This window comes from Silene latifolia, chromosome 1, assembly GCF_048544455.1.
Source record: "Silene latifolia isolate original U9 population chromosome 1, ASM4854445v1, whole genome shotgun sequence".
Taxonomy (NCBI): Eukaryota; Viridiplantae; Streptophyta; class Magnoliopsida; order Caryophyllales; family Caryophyllaceae; genus Silene; species Silene latifolia.
In genome coordinates this window covers 2200172-2224055 of record NC_133526.1, presented here as the reverse complement: position 1 = coordinate 2224055, position 23884 = coordinate 2200172, and the positions used below count along the sequence as shown (strand labels likewise).

Genomic DNA, 23884 nt, shown 5'->3' with positions numbered 1-23884 from the left:
CTTCTTCGACTATGACTCCTTCTCCAACTCGCCGAGTCGGACTCCTCGCTTCTTTGGGGTATGCCTCGTTCGTGTGGCGGGGACGCTGTCCTTCCGCGAGTGCGGGAAGGACTTAGGTCTACCGCGCCCACTTTGGGCTCCCCCGGCGTCTTGACTGGGTCAACTTCTCCTAGTGCTCCGTTCAGATTTCTCGGAGTCACGTTTTGGGCCCTGGTCTCCTGGGTGGTTTCCGCCGCTCTTGTCGGTGTGACGGTGTGAGCGTGAGCGACGCATTGCTAATTAGGTCCAGGACCATTTTCGTTTTGCTATGTCAACCACATGTCCCATGATGGTGACTGGTTGGTGGCGTGGCGTATCTGGTATTATCGGCATCCCGAACTCCGGTTGGATTACTCACGTAGGTGGGAGGGCCGCTCGACTCGAGAATTGTTGAAGGTATCATCCGGGTGGAGGGGCTCGTCGATTCACGAACACCTCTTCTTTTTCGACATTTTCTTAGCTTTTTGGGTGGGTTTTTGTGTTTTTTTTTTTTTTGTTTTTGGGAATGAATGTGACTAGCTTCTAGTGTCAATTTCCCACAGACGGCGCCAATTGTTCCGGGTATAATTCCAGAGCAGTGATTAGTTACCACCCGTGGCTTGTAGTATGATGTCTTGAGTTGAATCCTTCTTGCTTCTATCGTCCCTCGCGGCCTTCCCTGCAACAATGAACGCAGGCGAGGGCTTGGGCGTGTGTGCAAGCGTACTCACTCCGACGCTCAAGTCGATAAACTTAAAGGATTGTGTGTAACTTGGCTAGGTGTATATTGTAGAGAGATAAGGGAGATATTACCAGATGAATAGTGTATTTAGGTTATAATTGTGAGATCCTTTCCTCAAAGAAGGTTGAGGAGTATTTATAGACTTTCACCTTTTGTCACGTAGTGGCCAAGTGGCCAAGTGGCTTAGCGGTGGAAAAGATCGATCTACCCCTCGGCCGAGGGACCTATAGCGGCGGCGGACAATGTTGACTCGCCGAGGGTCTTGGATATGAGACGCGGATGTGTCCGGTGGCATGTTGTCACGCCGAGACCAGTGGTGAGCCGATGGGATGCATCGGCTAGGCTATCTAAGTCGTTGACTTGCTGTGGATATCTTTGACCTTGCTCAGTGTGTTGACTTGGTCAGCGGTGCAGAATATGCCCCATCAGATATAATAAAAAAACTCAATTATAGATATGATATAAATAAACCAATTATAGCCAAATTCATTTAGGCGAAAAAATTTAGAGATTTCTTATTGTTTTAGTATAAGAGATTTAAAATACTTAATCCTAAATACTCTCAAAATCTCGAGTATAATTATTACTACAATAGGTCTTGGTATAGACGGGTGGGGCGAATAGACGGGTAAAGACCTATAATAAAATGGGTAGAGGGACAAGGTGGGTCACCCCCATGTGCTTTCCACTTTATGGCAAATGGGTATTTTGTGAGGGGAAGTGATATCCGTCTATACGTATAGACGAATAGTGTCCGTCTATAATGAGAATTTGTGTTATTACTACGACGGACCAAACGACGAATAAAGAAAGTCTTGCAACAAGAAGCTCATAAGTAAAAGTGGCCCCCGTTTTCAACAGAAAAAACACAAACACCATTTGATTCCTTACATCTCTCTTCCTTATTAACACTGCATTCCTCAATTCTCTTCCCCGTTTTCTGCTGATAATCTTCAGGTACATTTTTTTCCCAGCTTCTCTAAATTACCCTTTTCATTCTTTCATAAAAAATTGTTAGCTTTTGCATTAAATTATATATAATGTTTATCTAAATCTGTACCAAATTATTACTGATAGAAAGCTGGATTCTTTTTGTATTGATTTTGGTGTATAATTGCAGTATGATCACATTGGTTTAGCTGATAATTGGGGCTTAGTTTAATAATTAAGCTTTGATGGATGGAAAATATTAGGAGTAATTGTAATTGAGCATGTAATAATGTAGCTTTTTTGGCTGTCATAAACCCATTTAGGGAAAAAAAAAAAAGGTTGTGTATTTTGATGGGTGATTCTCGGGTTTTGTCGTCGTTATGTAAATATTCACGGGTTTGTATGATTTGGGAAAGTGAAATTGATGGCAGTTTTTGTTATGGGTCATCTGTAAAGAATCTGTTTTTATAATGAGGGGTTGGGGTTGAGGAGGGGGTTAGAGGTAAGGGTGTTTTCGTCCTTAATTACCGGTTACCTCGTTGTAGCTGCGATGCTTTGAGCATTTGAGACGCTGGGTTAATGTTGTTGTTGGCGGGTTTTTTTGGGATGGATATTTGGACTAATGTGTCAATAAGTTGGAATTGGGGTGGGGTGGGGGGGGGGGGGGGGTGTAGTTAGGGTTAGTTTGTGTCATTAATTACCGTTTTACCATGCTGTGGGCGTGATGCTTAGAGTCTTTCAGACGATGATCTATAGGAGTAATATGTGTCCATAAGTTGGACTAGCTTCAAATTGTTTGAATTGAGAATTTGAATGTTTCTAAGTTAAGCAAGTATGAAATTCAGTTTAAAATTTGCTTTGATTGAATATATGGAGATCAATGTTATCATGTATTGAGGATGTTTGTGGTTGTTTTGGCACAGGAATCGAAGCTCCAGGGGTTTTGTGTGTTTAGCTTAAATGTGCCTTCAGAACTCTCGTCCATCTATAAATGCAGAAGAGGCTATTGCTGCTGAAGAATGCCTCTTAATATACTGCAAGCCGGTAGAGTTGTATAATATTCTTCAACGACGGGCTCAATATAATGTAAGTTTAAGAATCCTTGCTTAAATAAGTTCATTCTTAACAATTTCTGATTAGTCGAGGCTTGATGCATGAGCTATGATACTTAGACTCATTTAGAAGTGTCTGACCCAGATGCATATCCAAGTGTCGAACACGACTATTTTATGAAAAGTCTTCAACTTTTGGCTTAAAATGTAATGTCCAAGTGTTATACCCATGTCCCAGCATTGAGTGTCAGATACAGGAATGCAAGGTAATAAGAAGAGTCGGAGTAACATAGTGCATGAGTAACTACTCTACAATGACACTCTAGCGAAGCTAATATCTACAGCCTCACTGACTCTACAATGACACTCTAGCGAAGCTAATATCTACAGCCTCACTGACTCATCGATGCTTATATCACCTCTTTAAATGACATTCCCTTTGTTCCGCTTTGTTCGGGGATTTTTTAGCCTCTCCAACATCATGAACAATTCTGTTAATGCTCTTATTGTTTTCATTCAGTCTAGATGACCTATTTTTATCGAAACCCTTGCTCTATTTGTAGTTTTAAACTCGTGGAAATGCTCCCATCCATGAGTTGTTTTCATTCAGTTTTTGTTATTTATTACATTTATGTTCCCTTTCACACGATCTTCTTTCTCGCCTGATTCATATGTATGGTCATGCAGCCGCCATTTCTTTCAAGATGCCTGAACTACAAAATTGAGGCAAAATGGAAAACACGGTAACTTTCCTGATGCACTATTTCCTCTGCTGCTAGATGAATCAATCCTCCATGGCTTCGTGTCTAAAGAGCGTCACTTAGAACCTATCTTTGAAATCTTAAAATGTGTTGGGTACAACGCCAAGTTAAATGTTAAAATATGGCTTGCTTGAGGACAAAAGACCACGAGAAATTGTTACGATAATACGTTACACAACTTCATGAGTAGTATGGCAGGAAAGAGGAATAACAAGATTGTCAAAGAAAGATGAGAGAGAAAGTTGAAAATGAGGAAATCCATTGATAAAAGAGGAGCCAACTGAGGTTTTAAGCTGCGATCTTAGGGAAATAGAAAGGACCAACTACCGAGCAATGTAAATTAAACATTTTACAATTTTACAATAAGGGAGGATAGTGGTTGATGACAAGAGTTGTGCGTTGCAGGTGGATAGTTGTGGAAATTTATGTCGAAACAACACCTGTGCTCATTCTCGTTTTTTTATGGTTTTTGTACCCACACCTGTGCCACTATGCTCAACTCATGCGTATACTCCATATGGGGCTGTGTTGTGTGGTGTGATAGTAGTTTATACCGCCACACGGGCGATTCCTATTTCAATGTTGTACCTGTTGAAACAAATAGTTGAAAAGCGCTATTTACTTTCTAGTGTCCTGCTTTAATGTATAATTACAATTACAATTCATGTATGATGTGTAGGTTGCTAAATTGAGCTAAAGTTGATATTTTTTATGTCCTGTTTGTAGGCCGATGGATCAAAATGTAATCTTCAACTATAGAGACCAGAACAACTTGCTTCGGAAGACCGAAAGTAAGTTTTTTTTTTCTTTCAATGGATTTTATTCCGTCTAAAAATTATACAAATATACACTTGTTTCTATTAACATCACTAACTAGATAACTTTTCTTTGTTAACTTGCAGTCATGAGACATTTCACATGTCCTTTTTGTCTTGTGAGATGCGCGAGCTTCAAGGTACATATTATTCATAATCCCTCCCAACAAAACTTGACTATTTTTTTTTCCTCGTGAAGTGTGCTGATTATTTTCATATCTGATGGAATCGAAAGATTCAATATTCTTTGGTTTTGGAGTATGGTGAAATAAAGAAAAACAACTTGCTAAACTATGTGCACTTCCTATATTTTGAAGTGTTGGCCATTTGACTAGACTTTCGTCAGGGATCGTCCATGCTTAACGGCTCAACCTCTCTATTCTTTAACATGGGGGAAAGTTTCCGGAAAGTCTAATTTTTTTTGGTTAATCACTGGAAGCATATTCAACTTTTCCCCCTTTTTTTCTAATTTTTGGCAAGAAAATAATTTTTGTCCTCTATTTGCAGGGCCTTCGTTTCCATTTGATCACCTCACATGACCTGTTTAAATGTGAATTCTGGGTTAGTAATGCCGTGTTGAACTTAATTGTCTCCGTCAAAACTTATGACTCCCTGCATGCGAAAATAACTTTTTTTTTTCCCTTTCCTGGCAGACAAGTGAGGAGTATAGAGCGGTGAATATCTCAGTCAGAACTGATACCTTATGTTCAGAGGTAAGCTATTAATCAATGCCTTGTACCGAGCCAGCTAATAGGAATTCATTACCTTTTCTATTTATGATACAACCACCAGACAAAGCAATTTAGTAAGAAAAACCTAATTATTACCAAAGCAATTTAATTACTTGGCTTTGGTAAGAAATTCATATAAGAAAATGATAAAATTTTCTAGCATTCAAGGAAAGGAATGATTAAGATTGCATAATTCTCAGCTTCTAAATAACCCGTATAGTCTCCATGCAACCGAGAGTCTTTTTTCACTATGACTTGTTGATTCATACAAAGCTTCATAAGCCTAAAGTCTGTACCTTGCTAAAACTCTTAAAATCAATTTTGAAAAAAATGGCCTCAAAGACTCAAAATCGAGTGATAGATAGATAATCTACTGCAAATTCAATTAAAATGTTTAACGTCTTCTCTGCGTATCCTAATGCGAGGATTCATATGTGTAACTCACAGACATCTGCAGATGAAACTGAGCCTCAAATGCAATCATTTTCGTACTGGTGAGTCTGACTATGCGCAGGAAAGTTTGTTTTGAGAATCTTAATTCTACCTGTAGGCAGGAGATTATCGAGAAGTCCTTTTTACTAACAGGAATTAAATTTTTTTAACCATTTTCAACAGTTCGAGGCCCCGAAAGCGTATTAGACCAGAAGATCCACTAGAGAAAGGAAAACATGTATTTCCACATGTATTGGAATCAGCCTTGATTCCGCCAGGCACTGACAGATTGCATAGTGGTCCTCTTGAGAGTAACGAGGGTATGAATTTTTATTCAAATTCTTTTGAGAAGTTACAATGTGGGCAACTCCTCTTCAGGAGCACCAGGGGAACTTTTGCATGACTCCGTTCGACATTTTGTTGCAGGTGGTCAAGTTGCGAGAGACTTGCATAGCTCCAGGCTACAAGGGGAATCCTGTTGTAGCTTTGAAAATGCTGTATCAAATGGCACTGGCTGTGTTGTAGGCAACGGAAATCAGGGGGTGCCGGTTGCTAGAGCTCAGTCTGTAGAAGACATAGACTGCTTGCATACTATGTCTGTAGAGAGAAGTCTAACTACTTCATTGCTTCCACATGCAAAATCAAGAAAACTCTCTTCTGATCATACAGCTTCTAGAAGGTATATAGATGATTCTTTCCTTGTTTTTCGTCCATCTACTTTGCTTTTTCTTTTTGTTTGGAATTACTGCTCATTATGTGAAATGATATTTGCTAGATTAGTATGGTGAAAGGTGTGAATTATTGAGTTCCTAGAGCACTGAACCCCTGACATTAATTATGGGACCAAATCGCGCCCAAGTATCATTGTTTTGAAGGTTACTGCAACTCAGCAACGGCATTTTTAGGCAGTTCTTTCTACGTTTATGGCCGCATGGCCAAGTTTAGGCTACAATGCTTGATTCTGAGAACAAGTCTGAAATTGAATTTTAATACCATGAGTGGACCTAATTGTGCGACATTGACCGAAACTTGATGTAGAATAAACTACGAAGAATGTGATAAAACAAGGAAAGGGTAGCCACCTACCCTCCAAACACAAATAAGCTAACTTCAAGACATCGGAAAGCTATTTTGCCCAATCGATCTTTTAAATTGCAATTTTTGGATTATTGGGAGATATTTTTTTGTGCCCTTGATGACTTCCCTAATATAGTCACGACTCACGAGGCTGAATAGCCCTTTCGGTAGATGTGCGCTTGTTTGTCAATCATATCATTCTAAAAACTCATAGAAATATAGATCTTATTCATCATCAAATCCATTTCATTTCTTCTCTTTAGATAAAAAAAAAAAAGAGAGATCCTATCTGTATCTGGATCTTTCCTAGACTTACTAAAGGCAGTGTAGAACAATTTCTATATATATCCATACAAAAACGAATGGTGATTGACATATTTTAGTAATGTGAATTAAATGTAACATTGACTACTGCATAATATGTTAGCTTTTAGTATCTTGGTTGCTTTGACGAAATGAGAATTGAAAGTGAGTCTCTTTAGCAAGTTATGCGTCATGTCACTTGCGTTATGCTTCAAGTTAATCCTCTAGTTTCTGAGTATCTTTGATGACATGATACGTAGGAGTGTGCGCCCATTTGTTTGCCATGTACGGAGTAACATGTTTGGTGTATTTGTAATGTGAGATTTAGTCTATAGTTTACACCTAGTTTTTTTTTTTTAGCGATTTCAACCTTCTTAACATTTTTATAATCTTTCCAGCTCCATGCTCTTACAGAAGCGACAGTTTTATCATTCTCACAGATCCCAGGTAATTATCTCATTGAAAAGACTTGGTGAATATTTTATTGTATTTCAATCCCTGTTTGTTTGGGCCCTGCACATCGAAAGTTTGTTAGATAAAGTAATATGATGTTTTTGATGTTTACGTGTGATTGGCATGAAATTGTACCGTGTGAATTTTCAAGGTAATGTTCCTGCACCTGAAATCTGTGTTGCTCTGAGCTAAGTGTGATGATAAGTAATAACAAGGGAAAACAAATATTCCTTAGCAACACAGATGCACTATGATGGTAGATACACTAGGCAAGTTTGTAACTGCTTCCTTTACTCCTTAGCTTTACGACAAGCAACCCATTAGTAATACAGTCCTTGAATCATTGCTGAGATTTTTATAGGAGATAGCTTAGGTCTCCTTGAAGAAGACGTCATTTTCTATACTTTTCTATACGCCCTTTTTTTAGAGAGTGGGTTGTAGTACACTTGTACCATCTATAATGACTTGTAAATTGTAATAAAACAAATATTAACGGTAAGTCCAGTCCCTTCTCTCTACCATTCTGATTGATGTGTCCATTTAAGACGAAGAATGAGAGGAGTAAAAAAAGATTACAATATACTATTCGGCTGAGGGGCGGGGGTTTATAAATGTTCCATTGTTCTAAATGATTTAAAACTTATAAGGTATCAACGTATGTTACTTCCTTACTCACATTGGTTTTGTCTGCGTATCCAATACAAGAAAAACACTTCGACAATTCATGTTGTCCAAAATATAAAACATTTCACAAAAATTGGCATGTCAAACGATTGACATCGGGAACTTGTGAGTTGTGAGTTTCTGTCAGAACTTGTAAAGTCCATGGTGCTGCTCAGATATAATTCTCTTTCTTTCACATCTTCATTTTTGTTCTTCAATAGGTCTTCCATAGCTAGTATACTTCACTTAAATTTGTTTTACATTTCTGCATGTATAATTGTTCGTGATGTTAATTATGATTTTCTTTCCTTGTTTGTGAAGCCAATGGGTCTTGACCAAGTAATGGCAGACAGGGATAGTGAAGATGAGGTTGACCATGACGTTGCCAATCTTGAAGATCGAAGGGTATGTTTGGTCATTTTCTCATGCTCCCATTCTGCGTTGTAAATGTTACGCTCTACTATGAAATTGTGCAACTGCGTTGGATTCCAAAGAATATTGGTATAATTTAAATTTTTAGTTGGAAGTATATCTTCAGAACCTGAAACAAATGTGAAAAGCTCCGAGCGTTATATTTTCTACACGTGATATTCTCTTGTGAATAATACTCCATAGTAGTTTCTAAATAACAGATGCTTTGATTCAACATTCAATGCATCTATGACTAAGATATACAGTACATGATTCAACTGTATATAATTCTTACCACATGCCATCTATTTTTCAAAATTACCATCTCAAATCAATTATTTTCAAAAAGTTTTTTCGTGAACAAGCTTGATAATCTGCACAAGCACTAAAGTTTAGTTCAGGCAAAAGCTTTTTAATTGAATAAATACACGTCGGATCGACTCAGATACATTCCTATGTTGATAAAACCTCGCTGCTGACCTTTTAGGCGACTAGGAGCTAAAATATTCTGAATGCTGATAGTGTTTTGCTTTTTACTGCAGATGCTTGATGATTTCGTAGATGTGTCTAGAGACGAGAAGCACCTAATGAATCTATGGAATTCATTTGTTAGAAAACAAAGGTACTTTGCTCCCCCTCTTCCAGTTCCTTCTCGATTAGTTTTTATGGATATATCTAATTTTCTATCCTGCTCATTTTTATAGTTTCTCCGTATATATATTTTAGGGTTTTGATCTCTGCTGTTCTCTTTCATTTCATAGGGTCTTGGCTGATGGTCATGTTCCTTGGGCTTGTGAGGCGTTTTTGCAGCTCCACGGCAAATCGTTGGTTCAGTCCTCTGCTCTCTTCTGGTAATGTTATTGGCAATTAATTTCAATAGTTCGGTTCATTGTCTGTGAAGTAGCAGCTGCAAAGTCTCAATGCAATTAGCTCCGTCCCATTCTAAAAGTCTCATTATTCTTCTTTTCTGGAGTGATTCATTTAGATTTTACACGTGCCATTGCCTTTTTCGGTTAACCTTTGACAAAGTGCGTACTTGTACTTGCGTTCCCATTTTTATTGCGCCCTTTGCGAAATCTTGTTTAATCTGAACTAGGTCTTTTTCAAAACAAGTTATAACACGAAATTTTCATTATGGGTCATTTCTCGCAATTGTGTTTTTTTATCACAGGAGTCGAGATGTTTGCATCTGAATCCTCCCCACGACCCCACCCCGCCACAGACGGGCGGCCTTGAAGCATTAATCTAATTTTGCCTGATAACATGTTTGATTGTTACTGAATGTGGATTTCATTTTTCCGCTTTCTTCTTCTTCTTCTTCTTCCAATAGCAGGTGCTGGAGATTATTTATGGTCAAACTATGGAACCATGGCCTTCTTGATGCCATCACGATGAATAACTGCAGCATGATTCTGCAAAAATACCAAGATGAAATTACCTCTGATGGGGTTTGCTCAAATACCTGCAAACCCGAGCCAATGGTAGAATAAGATTTTAGTGATTACTCTGATGTAAACGAAACCAACCGATTGGTAGTAGCAGTATCCTATCGTGTCGAGTCGAGTCGAGTCGATTCCTGTAGCATTTTATTGATCTATGTCCCAAGTTGGTATTCTTGGTACAAGTTGTATGGGACTGGTGATGTATGCTGTATATTTGATAATCTACATACCAAAGAAAATGTAAGTGTCAGAGTAAATGTATGTTGGTTCTGACACTAAGTGTATGAAAAATTTTATACACTAAGTGTAACCGTAGCTTTTTCAGTTATGGTTATGCTACCACCAATAATTTTGAGTTACCAAACCATTCGAACAGTCCACTAAAAATTGCAAGCAAGTTCCTAAGCCAATACATTGAACTTGCTCTGACTGGTGCAATTTGGTTGAGGTAGGAATTGAAATTTCTCAATTTGCCCACTAAACCAAAGTGTATCCGACATGAGATGACATGTGACATGGTAATGACAATAGTATAAATACCCGATAATAAATTAACTTGATTGTGATTCAAATAAGTTTAAAATTGACATTTTTCTTAATGGTTGAAACCTAAAAAAAAAAATCTAATATGAAATTATTGATCTCATCAAGACATAAAATAAAATATACTCGATATAGTAATGACAACTGTATAAATACCTGATAATAATTAACTTAATTATGATACAAGTTTAGGCTCTGTTTGACAATGCATTTCAGGTACCTTATTTGGTCAAACTAGCTTAGTTGACCAAAATTTCCGGTACCTTATTTTCTTGTAATCGTTTGGCAAGTAGCTTATTTAAGCAAATAAGCTACCTGAAATGAAATGCTACCTAGACTAGCATTTGAGATTTCAGGTACCTGATTTGTTTTTTTGTTTTTTTCCTTTTTTACCACTTAAATCTATACTATTAAATAATTATCATATCCTTTACGTCATTTCACAAAAATCATTTACCCAGTTAGTTTGCCAAACATTTTTTTTATATAATCAGTTATCTTATTAGTTCCTAATTTTTAGCGACCTTATCAGTTACTTTTTCAGGTTTTAGTTAGCTTTTCAATTTTTAGTTTCATTACTATTTAAGTTAATTTTACCAAATAGAGTCTAAAATTGACATTTTCCTTAGAGATTGAAACCCAGAAAAAAAAAAAATTCTAATACTCCCAACAAAATTATTGATCTCATGAAGACATAGAACAAAATATACTCGATATATTGACAACATGTGTGATAATTAGTTAATTACTCGATCTAATCAGAACCTCAACTAAACCATCCATCCCCAATAAATAGTGACCCAACACAACCTGATCCGACACACCGGCGTTTGATTTTACGGGTTTTACAAAGTCCAAAAAGTCCAAACCAACCATACTAGATACGGTTTTTTAAATTTATAACCGACCCAAATGACCAACTTATATTTCATCAGCTCACCAAGAAATTCTTCCCTTTATCAGTCTTTCGGTCTTTCTTTAATCTGATCAATTTTGTTGGAAATTAAAGAACAATACACACTGTAAAAATGGCAGGAACTTCTACAGCTAAAAAATGGCTTCCTCTTGAAGCTAACCCAGATGTCATGAATCAGGTTTTTACTCCTTTCATCTTGGTTTTTGATCATTATAAAATACATCCATGTTAATTTTACATTGTGGGCTTTCTATATATGAATGTTATACTGTCAGTGGCGGAGCCAGAATTTGAACTCAGTGGGGGCGAATGGGTAATAATATTAGGAAAACTCGAAATAAGTTCGAATTTTCATCCTCCAGCGAGAGCGAGCGCCCCTGCTAGCTCCTCCCTTACTCCGCTACTGTATACTGTGTGTGATGTGTAAATTATGTTAAATTTGCTGAATTTGTTTATGTTTTGTGATCTGGGGTACACTGAATTTGTTGGGTTTAACTTAGGTTTTTATCTAATGTTGATTTGTTTCATGAATTTGATCATGGGTATGTGATATGTTGATTTAAATGGGTTAAAGATGATGTCTTTTTAGGGTTTTGATTGTCATTTGGGGAAAAAAGGATGTTGAATGTTGATTTAACATTCTTATGTTTTTTAAAACACAAAAACTTTAGAGAAACGGTTTCTCAATAGCGTTATTGAGAGACCTCTCACATGATAAGGGGATTTTTTAAATTTTTATTTTCCATGTTATGTCTCTCACTAATTTAGTGGGAGACGGTCTCTCAAGAGACCTGCTGTTTTTAAAATACGCGAGGGGATTTTGAAAGACGTATACAATAAAATGAAACCAAGGAAGTAGTTTGTTAAACTTAAGGTGGATAATTTCATTGTCTTAAATAATGACACGATAAATGTTTTGCGTATGCAATGTTGTTACTTCGACATTTCACTTTGGTTGTGTTACGACACACTGTCATTTTGACATGACATGGAAGTATGGAACTTTGTCACAAAATAACCCTGGGTAACAAACACTCTGATATCATGTCGCATCCCATACTTGCAACTGAGGCGGAGTAAAATACGAATGTTGTTAATGATTGGCTGAGGTGAAAGAAGATTGGTGTCTTTTTCCATTATATCCTGATTATGTAGAGTTCTAATAGGCACTGCATTGTTGTTGAAATAGATGATTGATGAATTGGATATGGAGTTGACCATTTCGAGGGGTTTTGTATTGTGATGATTGCAGTTTCTATGGGGGCTTGGTTTACTTGAAGAGGAAGCTGAGTGCTATGATGTTTATGGCTTGGATGGGGAACTGCTCGAGATGGTGCCAAAACCTGTTCTTGCCGTGCTTTTCCTTTTTCCTCTTAGTCCCGAGGTATCTGTCTCTTTTGTGTTGCTGTGTTGTTGCCTAAGGTTTGGGATAATCTCGGTGCTTGGGTTCTGCTACGGTTGATAATACTTTTTTCCATGGCAGTGTGAAGCTGAGAGAGCGAAGGAAGACAATAAGGTGAGTTTCGAACATTTTTTGTTACTTTGATAAACCAATTTTGCCATTAAGGGTTGTAGTAGTATTTTTAAAGTTGACTTTTAGAAAACAAAACTTCAACTAGTATTTGGTTGAGTAAATTTGATCTTCTTGCTGTCAAAGTCGAATATGATGGAATAAGACAAAATGACTCACTAAGGACTAAACTCTATGTTTTTTATAACGCGGACTGGTGAAGTAGGCAATTTTTTTGATGCATTTTATTTCGCAATTTTCATTACATTTACTTCAGAAACAGCCTCTTTTGTTTTTGTAACACAAAGGTGAGACTACATATGCCTGACCCCCTTTCCATGGAGAAAAAGGATTATACATCTGATGTATTACATCAGACTCCATATATATTTGAGTTTTTGTGTATTTTTTTCGAGCTTTATAAAGTTTAAAAGTTACTCCCTCCATTCAACTCCACTTTGCAAGTTTGCTTTATCACGTTTGCCAACGCAGCTTTTACGCGATAAATATCATTAGCTACGTATTTGCAAAAATTATAAAAGTTAGATATTTTTAATATACTCTTAAAGACGAATCAAATAAGATCTCACATGAATATATTTTCACTTATGTATCGAGAGAAAATTGAAGTTGAATGTTCGCTTGTGAATAGTGCGCAAAAGAGAAACTTGCAAAGTGGAGTTGAATGGAGGGAGTACATGTTAGTTTTTTGACGTCAAAAGTATAATTTATCTGAGCCTATATGTAATGTTTTTGAGTTATATTGTAATTTTGTTAGTTTTATGTTGAAAAGAATGAACTCAAAAACTTTCTAATAAAACTCATAATTTTTAAAACAAAATTCAAAAACTTTATCTTAATGCTCAAAAACTATACCATTGGATGTAGTACATCAGATGTATAATCCACTTACTGCTTTCCATGCCACGAGATTCACCGGCAGTGGGGTAATGTTCTTGTTTTTGCCCTCATCAATGTTGACTATGATTGAAGGGTAGATTTTGAGTAATGACTGCCATTAAGTCTTATGACTCTTATCTGGCGTGGAATTTTGTTTTGGGTTTTATCATATCTAGAATAATATCATTCTGTTTTCATAATTTAAAGGTATGTCTTAGAGGAACTCGGAAGACTGAAAACTTGATACTGTTTTATTTGATAAAAAACTTCAAAAAGTTATTTTAAGCATTACGAAGAGGACGGGAAGCAAACATAGGATGAATGTCATGACTAGTTTGGGAGCTTGTTTGACTCAACTGGTTTTTATTATCACCTGAGTTTGGAGTCTAGTGACACTGTTTATTATGCTTGCAAAGTAAAGGAACATAGAACTTCCTACCTCGCCTTTTCGAGGTGGGTTTGTGTGAGCTACTGTTACTTCAGCCTGCAGAATTTTCACTATGTATTTCATCATGGGAAACTGAAAACCACTTTCACTTCAATTTAATAATATATATGAAAAACGACGATAGGGCAACTGTTTCCATGCTGAAGACATTTTTCACTTGCATTAAATCTGAATAGCAAACTAGTTTTGGAATTAGTTTAGTAGCGGAACAGAGGAATATCTGCATGCACAGATATTGCCAGGACTCTAAAAATGTAAATGGTTACAGACTTACAGTTAATGGAGTAGAAATACTTGACACTTTGACAGTGTTAATTAACAAAGTTTATGGGAAATGCTTGCTAACATAAAGTTTACCGGTTTGCTTTGTGTTTCAGAACTACAACAAGAAAGTTTATTTCATGAAGCAGACCGTGGGAAATGCATGCGGGACCATAGGGCTTTTACATGCTATTGGCAATGTAACCTCTCAGATTAAGCTTCGTAAGTGTTTTCCTTTTCTTTTTCTAAGTTCTCCATTTAATTAAAAACAAAACATTGTGATTGTCCCTGCTTTTTACAACTCACTCATCTTTGAATTTTTTGTTCGTATTTTGCTCGTATCTCAGGAGAAGATTCTTTCCTAGATAGATTTTATAAAGCCACAGCTAACATGAATCCTGAAGAGGTTAGTTTTTATCCTTCTGTTTGTCAATGTAAAAATAAGATAATCGCTCAAGTTCTCATTCTTTTTATTATTTGTTTTAGCGAGCTCTATATCTCGAGAATGATACGGAAATGGAAGCTGCTCATTCAGTAGCAGCTACTGCTGGTGATACTGAGGTAAATTTTACTCGAATAAATCATTCATATTATAGAAAATTGAAAAATGTACTACCTTTGTTTCTTGTTATACATCATATTCAGATATTTAAACACTTCCCTTCGACCTTAAATATGTCTCAAAATATAACCGTGTAAAACTTACAGATTATATTTTCGACTTTTCAATACCAATAAGATTTCTCCAACAACAACAACATTACCCCAGTGCCTCAATGGCTCCCGCAAATTGCGGGGTAAGGGGGGGGGGGTCGGATGTACGCAGCCTTACCCTTGTGTTAGCAACACAAAGAGGCTGTTTCCGAATGACCCAAGATGAAAATTGCGTCGAGAACTTCATCGAAGGACCACTACTTCACAAAAGAAAGAAGGGCAGCCACTTTAGTGAGCCATTTTGATTTATTCCATTATAATCCCATAACCAAAGAGTAATGAGTCTTTGGATCCATTGGAATTTGATTTATTCCATTATAATCCATAACCAATAAGATTTGTCCAAAGAACATAAATTCAGATTATTGCATGAGTAATGCTCTAAGGTAAGACTTTGAAAATCGACTTTTACAATACTTTACTCTTTCAAGACTCGAAATGAAAGATGGTTTATCTTTCAACAATTGCCAAGTACTATTTTAGATGTCATTTTTTGGCAAACTGTTTGTAAGAAAATAGATTAGCTATGTGCATGTCTGCTGTCTCAAACAAATACAAGCTGTCGTATGAATGTGATTGTCTTTAAACTCTCTCTTAGAACTTTTCGTAACAAAATGAGGTCAGGTTGAAAACTATCATGGAGCATTGGAGCATCATAAGTGGTCCATGTTGGTTTTACTTCACTTTTTTTTTTCCGGGCTTGGAGCAAGGTCGCCAAATCGCTCAGCGACCTTATCCTACAGTAGCTGAATGGGTCAAACAGGAAAGAAAAAAAAATTGGACCGAAGGTTTTCCGTTGACTCGTCAAATTTGATAAAAATCGCTTGTTTATTGAGGGACTATTTTTTTTATTTTTTTAAATCGTTGATCTATTCAGGCTCTTTAGTTGCTGAGCGATTTAGCAATTATGACTGTCATTGGGAGACTCATAATTTTATGCAACATGCTGCAATCATATTTTCGCCATGGTTGTACACTGTACTCCTTGTAGATTTTAGCTTAGTAAAATCACGAGGAGTAATATCATTAAGGAAAACTTTTAAACATGCACATTCATATGTCATTATTTGTTTTACACAACCTTTCTACCGTCTCCTCATCGTATTTTGGTAGACATAATATTGCATCAATTTTAAATGATATCTTCTTCAGACACCTGTGTAATCGAACTTCTATATCAACAGGCTCCGGAGGAAGTGGACACTCACTTCATTTGCTTCTCTTGTGTCGATGGTACAATACTCTTGTTCCTATCTCGTGCTTTCGCTCTTACACATGATCCTACAACTCTACAAGTATTTTTGATCCCCGTGTTCCTTTTATTTATCTATTTATCACTTTATCATGTTTCTCAGGTGAACTGTATGAACTTGACGGAGATAGGCCGAGACCAGTGTCACATGGGCCATCCTCCCCGAGCACTTTACTTGAGGTACTTTTCTAAATCTAGTCTTTTTCAACCGACACGACGTATTTCTGTTATCTAAGTACCAACTTGGTCATTGTTCAAAACCGCCTCATGAACGATAAACTGGTGATCTTTACTCAGTTTTGATGTTAATGTTACATATTTTACTGGCAGTCAGTAATCAGTATCTGCGATCTTATTGGTGATTTGCTGTGTCACTGAAAACCCGATATTTTTGAACTTCTCGTGATTATCTTACATTTTGTCCCACTTTCCAGGATGCAGCAAAGGTTATAAAAGGTATGATTCAGGAAAATCCCAACACTATGAACTTCAACGTTATTGCTGTATCAAAGAAGACCGGAACATCATCATATTGAGAGGTTAGCAGATAAACTTTCGACCGTTTGCTTTGTTTTAGGCTTTTAGCGTATAGGTAACTTGAATTTCAATTAGCAGTAGGAAATATGTTTAGCTTAGTTTGCTGAACATTCTTCCACACTCGACGTCTGAAATATGGTATGACACCGCACACTCGTTTAAAGCCAAAAACATTAGTGTTACCTATTAATTAGTTTTTTGTGACAGTTGCGCATTTGTATTATAGCAGCTAGCCAACTAGCAAGTACTTCTAGGCTTCTAGCCTACGAATTGATAGCGTAGCCAGTGATATTCAACAGAATTTTATTTCATTTTCGCTGTCTTTCTGTTATTTGCTTGATTCCCTGTGTTGTGAATATGAAAGCTTACGACTTGGCTAAACGGTGACTCAGATATAGATTTTTCTTAAACTACAGACGAAGAAAAATCTTGTTTGGTTTAAAAGTATGAAGGGTCACAGGTAAACTTATCTGACGGTGGTCTAAATTATCGTTCATTTAGATCTGCAATCGGTGGTTATTCGCCATTTGAGTATTGCCTAAATGTCATTGATATTGCCTTAAAAATGTGGTCTGTATATAGCCTTCAAACCCTTTCAAACTCAATTGAGATTAAACCGTACAAAATGGCCTGATCCAAATTAATCTGATTTGCATCCAAACAAGCGTACTCGAAAGACGAAACGATCCTAACTGCTTTAACCCGGTCTACACTCGACCAAGTGACCCATTTGCAAGGTCTAGTTGTAGTATCAATGTGTTGATGCCTAAATTGACAAAACATGTTATATAACTGTTATATATACGATTGTCATACCAACGGTCCTATAGAAGAGTCACTACTAGCTGCTAAATTTAATATTATGTTGTAAGTAGACCTGAAACTAACTCGGTCCGAATGACCCGATCCTATACCCAAACAAAGGGTCGTAACCTGAATTGTGACCAGACTCAAAAATTTATTGTTGCAAACTGATTATTATCTCGATAATATTTTACTCGAAAATGATCGAACCAGGATTGACCCGACCCAGCCTGATATGGCCTGTAAACCCAAAATTGTCATGACCCAAACCAATCCGATTAACCCGTTTGCTATATCAAGTTGTAAGGCATCAAGGTGGTCCATTGTGCAAATGGCCAAGGAAGTGTCCAAGGAGGACAATGTCAAAATCCAAACCTAAAAGAGTGGGCCTTAAGCATGGACATGTCTTGGTCTATTTATGGCCTAACGTCCCTACATACTATCCTAACTAATTAAGAATGGTATAATTCCCAAGCACAAATTCTCATTGAAGACGGATAGTACCTCTCTCACAAAATGTAAGTGGTACTATCCATGGGGTGCTCCATCCCCTCCCCCCGGCTCTGGCCCTTCCACTTGCCTTATTGTGAGAGAGACTCTATCCGTCTTCAGCTTGTGATGAATAGTGTCCGTCACAAGCAAGACGCTTTGATTCCCAAGATTGGAAGCATATTTGGTTAAGTGTTTAAAAGTCTTATGATTACGATTATTCGAATAATTCGAAAGATTGGAAGCATTTTTGGTTAAGATGCTAAAAGTCAATGATTTTGAAATTGACATTGTTTTTTTTTTGAAATTGACATTGTTGTCATCTTTCTTTCACATCTTTGTGTTTATTTCTGTAGCTCAATAATGTTCATGATTGGATTGGTTTTCTCCTAGATCGGAATAAGTTGTCGGTAAAAGGTCGCTTAGATTGAGAGTAATTATTAGAAGAGCAATCAAGAAAAGCACGAAGGTAGGGGCGCTAACGAGCCGAGTTGAGCGTGAGCCTAGGGCTTATAGTAGGATTTTGAGACTCGGTAATGTTCAACTTTTGCCTACTTAGCAACTTTGTAGACCTGGCAAATGGGTCAAGCGGGTCGGATTTGGGTCGGATCATTAACAAGATTCGGGCCTGGTCAAGTCAATTCAGGTTCGGGTCATTTTGGTTGGTTATTATCAAGTTATTTAGGGATAATGGGCTGTGTGGAACAGTAGACATTCGGGTTGGGTCAATCTCAGGTCCTTAGTTTAGGGGTCAATCATTTGAGCCGGATCAGTTTTTTCAGGTCTAGTTCTTTGTCTATTTAACCCGTAATAATTTTAAATAGACGTGTCCGTCTTAAACAACAAATTGTACTAGCATAATAAGAACTTGCAAATTCGGCAGGACAGTTAAAACGAGGTGTGAAAATAATGGATTTTCAAATGGAATAGTTGATATTCTGACGGAGTATTATATCTAGAGTGAATGTAATGCATCTAGAAGAAGGTTTGTCCCTTGCGTAAAAGAACCAAAGTCTAAAATCAACGTCAATCTTGGAGGGGACAGCAGTTATGCCGTCACAGCCTCACAGCTCAACTCTGCCTTGCAAGATATGTGTTGCACCAAGTTGACTACTGCATGCATTTCTATTACAGCTGGTCGACAGACAGTAACACTATATTAAAACATGATACAAGGTTAGCGGGTTAGATTTGAACTATAAACCGTTTTAATAGCATATAATACACCCTTAACATATACGGTGTACTTAGTCTGGTATAGTCTATGGTGGAGTTTGAGGGAGTTCGCACTAAGGCTATGTTCTTTTTGGCTTATTTTCAGCTCATTTTGGTTCACATCAGCTCTATTCAGTTTAGTTCAATTCAGCTCCATTTAATTCAGTTCAGTAAGCTTAGCTTGCAGCTAGGGTCTCCCCTAGCAATGAAAAATTTTCACAATTTTCATGAGCAATTTGCTCTATTGAAATTCATCCCCCAACTATGGATCATAATTCCACCACTCGATATTGTCATAGTACGTGTAAAACAGTAAATACTTGAATCGAGATGAAATCGTTGCAAATTTTATCTGGCTTGAGTTAAGGTTATAATCTCTTGAAGTTAACACAAATCAAACATGAATGACCTATTTACTTAAATAGGTCGCAATCAGAATTGTTAATCTAATTAACTAACAGATCCAAGTTTGACTCCTCAGCTCAAAAATCATAATTTAATAAGAACACAAATTCTCATTTGTGACGGAGGTACCCGTCGCAAGCTTGTGACAGGTACCGTTTTCTCTCACAAAATGTCCATTGAGAGGTGAGTGAGAAGCACGTGGGGGTGCCCCACCTTGTCCCTCTCTCCTTTTGTGAGAGGTCATAATCCCGTCACAAACAAGACTAGCTGTAATAAGAATATTACTACCATTTTTGTTGTGAGAAATTATGTTTGCAGGTATCAAGGGACTAATATGGGAGTACAGGAGTGTTATCAATACTCAACAGCTCTTCTATAAAACTGTCTTATGATAAGAGAAGTCTAATTATAATTAGAAATAGCCAAAAATTATATTTATACCGACATCACTATAAAAACCGATTTATAAACTATAACTATAGGATCGTCATATACTCATATCTACTTTAGTAATTTATTTATGACACATGATAATATAGAATTGGTGGTTGGAAATCTAGAAATGTGAAATAGTCAAACAATGTTGAAAAATAGTACAAGTTGGGAAAGTCAAGTCTAAAAATTTGAAAGTCAAGGAAGGCATAGGCCCAAACAAGGTAACGGTCTCATCTGGATAACATGGACTAACTCAATTTCTCATCCTTTTGCTTGCACGTGAACTCTCTCAAGTCTCAACTATGTCCACGCTGCCTGCCGTCATCTCGGTTTTCATTTCTTCATACTCCCATTTCACAAGTATTTTAGCGGTCCATTTTTCTTAAGACTATTGTTTTTGGTCTGAAATTAGACGGGTAACATGTTATCATTTTACAATAAAATGTTATTATTTTTTAATAACATGTTACCATTATTGTTCACATTATTTTCAGGGTAAAAAATGACACCTCTAGTCATAACATTTTGTGAATTAATTGGTTACATTTTCTTAAAAAATGACAATATTTTATCCGTCTGACAAATAAGACTAAAAATGTCCGTCTGAAATAAGAATTTGTGCTATTTTAGTGATTAAAACATTGAATCTTGTTTATAACAGGAATGCTACCGACTTTTTTTTTTTTTTTTTTTATTTTTTTTGGGGTCTTCTCTAGTCTTCTTGTCTCATAATAAATCGATAAAATAAGATATTCCAAGTTCCAACCACCTGCGTTTGTCATTTATGTAAGAAAAATGTAATGTATTTTACTTTGTATTTGTTTATGGCATTGTTGGAGAAAAAAATCTACTCTCTCCGTCCCGGTCAATTGTTGTCCTTTCGTTTTGGCACAAAGACCAAGGAATGAGGAAAAGGCCAATAACGAAATGACAAGTGGAACAAATTGAATGAGAATGATCAAATTACTCATCAAGTTCATTCTTAAAATAGAAAGACAACAAATGACTGAGACACCCCAAAATGGAAAAGGACAACAAATGACCAGGACAAAGGGAGTATAAGAAAAGGTTCTTAACCGTTCTGTTGTTTTATACACATTTTTTAACGTTGATCTCATTTCTTTGTCTCTTTAACTCGTGGTTACTCCATATTAAAGTTTCATTCATTTTACTACATTCGTAAAACTGTGAGGTAAATCTAAGATATGTCGGTCCAGTAATTAAAATTGTATTGTGGAGTAGAATGGATAATAGACCTTAGGTTTGAATCTCTGTCGTTGAACTTCTTACCACATCGTACGGTTCAATTAAAAACATTGTGAATGTTTATACTCCTATATCATAAGATGTAAAGAGTTATAAAGGTCTCAAAATCTAGCCAAAATCGATGCTTAGTACTTAATTACAACATACAAATGATTGAACTTGACAACATTTACCAATAAATCAAGTGTATGAACAAGACTTACCAAAAACATCTATACTAATAATAAGACGGTCTTATACTCTTATACTAGAGTGTATTCCAATACCGATACTACAACTAAATCCTAACACAAGCACACAACCTCTGAATACTACCTATACGTAACCGCTTATGTCATGAATTTATGAATCATGATGTATGATTAAGTAGATAATGACACCACATTTCTTCTAATCCACAACATTTTTATATATTTCTAGCTAACCACTAATTGATTGCCACGTGTCAAAGTGCTCTAACCAACTTCGCATTAGCATCCACCTTACAAGTTGCAACCCCTTAACGGCTCCACCCCTCTTCAACCCTCCTTTCCAAGGGTAAGTGACTTACAATAATTACAAGGGTAGATTTAATCATAACTCGATGATCCTGTTGACTTTATCAACTAAATTAGTTGACATTATTTAATTGATAGTCCAACTCAGCTGGGCTAACCACTTGTCCAACTACCATTTCCTTCTTTCGTCTTTTCGGCGAGGTACTATCCGAGGAGGACAAAGACGTTGTCCTCTCGAGCGAACCACGCTTTGAAGTAATTCGAACCGGATCAGGTTCACCCGAATTAACTCTAAGTGGAAAGTTCAACAAAGCCTTAGACCCCCTCATTCGAAACGCAGCCCGATCATAAGCCAACGCAGCGTCTTCGGCAGTCTCAAATGTTCCGAGCCAAACCCGGGCCCCGTTTTTAGCCGGGTCCCTAATCTCGGCCGCATACTTACCCCACGGCCGCCGTCTAACCCCTCGGTAATGCTTCCCCCTTTGCGGTGCCGCCCCCGGCAAGCCACCTCCGGCCACCACCACCGGCGGCGGCAGCGGCGACACCGGCGAGTCCACCGGCTCCGGCTTAACGGACATCAAACTTTCCGGCGGACTAGAAACGGATTCCGGGCCGGATTCCGGCGACCAACCGGTGTGCACGGCGTCCCGGAGCACCCCGAAAAGTACCATATCCTCGGAATCGTCTTCTTTTAACGGCAATTCACCCCAATTATTCGTTAAACAAGGGTATAATTGATTAAAACTCGAATTCCGACGATATACCGGATTACTATTACCCCCACCATTCGCAAGATTTCCATTACGCGGGTCCCAATCTTCAAGTAAATATCGTCTAATTGACTCAAGAACAGTAAAATCGGATTCAAAATTACTGATTAAACTCATTTTACAATCTGGGTATTGCTAATTTCACCTGAATTATCGAAAATTTTAACTGGGTACTGATTAATTAAGCTTAAATTACCCCAATTTTAGCTCAAAAATATGAATTTTGAACTGGAGTACTGAAAATTTGAGATTGAAAGTATGAATTCTGAGATGGGTATTGATGATTTGAGCTTAAAATTTAGAATTATGAACTGGGTAGTGAAGATTTGAGCTTGATAATATGAATTGAATTGGGTTTAGAAAATTTTGATATTGTTGAATAAAAGAGAGGAAATTCTAACTTTTTAAAGTAGAAAGAAATGAAGAGGTATATATAGGTGAGATAGGTGCATTAACCTTGAAGCAATTTGGGTATAAGGGGGTCCATGGAGGTATTAAAAAATTTGATTATTCAAATCTTCAAGATTAATTTATACTATTTGCATTTAATTTAGTTATTTGAATGATGATAGTTAGTGGTGGAAAAATAAAGTTACTTTTTTTTCCTAAATTTTTTATTTGTTTTGTTCAATAAAATATCGATACGTTTGTAACTGGACAACGGAATTAGGATTTAAAGTTAGCGGGAATTAATATCTTAAATTTGGGAAAACTAGTAATACTGAAGTGTAAATAATCGAAAAAAATCAGAAAATTAACTGTAGAAGATGAGCGTCTTTACTACATCATCTTATTTCGCATAAACAAGTCTTGTTTGTGACGGTCATAAGTTTGTGACATCTTACAACTAGGGGTGGTAACGAGCCGAGCCAAGCCCGAGCTTGGTCTTGCTCGACTTCTGCTCAAGAACAAAAACTCAAGCTCGAGCCGATCTCGAGTTTACTCGAGCTTGTAAAAAATGTGCTCGTCATCAAGCTTGCGAGCGAACTTTTTGAGCCGAGCTAGAGTTTGCTCGCCTTGACTTGTTAAGCTCTCAAGTTAAGCCGATCCCGTACAAGCCGAGCTTTAACCGAGCCGATCTCGATTCTTTTC

General features: G+C 37.0%; 3 protein-coding genes across 6 annotated transcripts; 2 read left to right on the top strand and 1 right to left on the bottom strand.

The window, feature by feature from the left end:
• The first annotated feature begins 1593 nt into the window (after positions 1-1593).
• Positions 1594-10176, top strand: LOC141592417 (polycomb group protein VERNALIZATION 2-like). 2 transcript variants are annotated; one of them, XM_074413094.1, is made up of 15 exons: positions 1594-1717; positions 2614-2776; positions 3430-3485; positions 4230-4294; positions 4406-4458; positions 4826-4879; positions 4972-5031; positions 5497-5543; positions 5665-5801; positions 5908-6160; positions 7260-7308; positions 8299-8382; positions 8931-9010; positions 9150-9239; positions 9722-10176. In XM_074413094.1, exons 2-15 carry the CDS (start codon positions 2651-2653, stop codon positions 9876-9878), a joined length of 1311 nt encoding a protein of 436 aa, XP_074269195.1. In that variant the 5' UTR covers positions 1594-1717; positions 2614-2650; the 3' UTR covers positions 9879-10176. The 2 variants fall into 2 exon arrangements, with proteins under 2 accessions (XP_074269195.1, XP_074269185.1); XM_074413084.1 differs by having other exon boundaries at positions 9719-10176.
• Positions 10177-11289: 1113 nt separating this feature from the next.
• On the top strand, positions 11290-19377 carry LOC141592406 (ubiquitin carboxyl-terminal hydrolase 3). 3 transcript variants are annotated; one of them, XM_074413071.1, is made up of 10 exons: positions 11298-11467; positions 12542-12673; positions 12773-12805; positions 14525-14630; positions 14756-14814; positions 14895-14969; positions 16307-16355; positions 16478-16554; positions 16809-16913; positions 19164-19377. In XM_074413071.1, the coding sequence occupies exons 1-9, from the start codon at positions 11402-11404 to the stop codon at positions 16908-16910; spliced, it is 699 nt and encodes a 232-aa protein (XP_074269172.1). In that variant the 5' UTR covers positions 11298-11401; the 3' UTR covers positions 16911-16913; positions 19164-19377. The 3 variants fall into 3 exon arrangements, with proteins under 3 accessions (XP_074269154.1, XP_074269172.1, XP_074269164.1); XM_074413063.1 differs by lacking the exon at positions 19164-19377 and adding an exon at positions 18016-18116; XM_074413053.1 differs by lacking the exon at positions 19164-19377 and having other exon boundaries at positions 11290-11467; positions 16809-17242.
• Positions 19378-21634: 2257 nt separating this feature from the next.
• Positions 21635-23215, bottom strand: LOC141592399 (ethylene-responsive transcription factor 1A-like). Its single transcript, XM_074413039.1, has one exon. The coding sequence runs from the start codon at positions 22907-22909 to the stop codon at positions 22136-22138; it is 774 nt and encodes a 257-aa protein (XP_074269140.1). The 5' UTR covers positions 22910-23215; the 3' UTR covers positions 21635-22135.
• Positions 23216-23884: the final 669 nt, after the last annotated feature.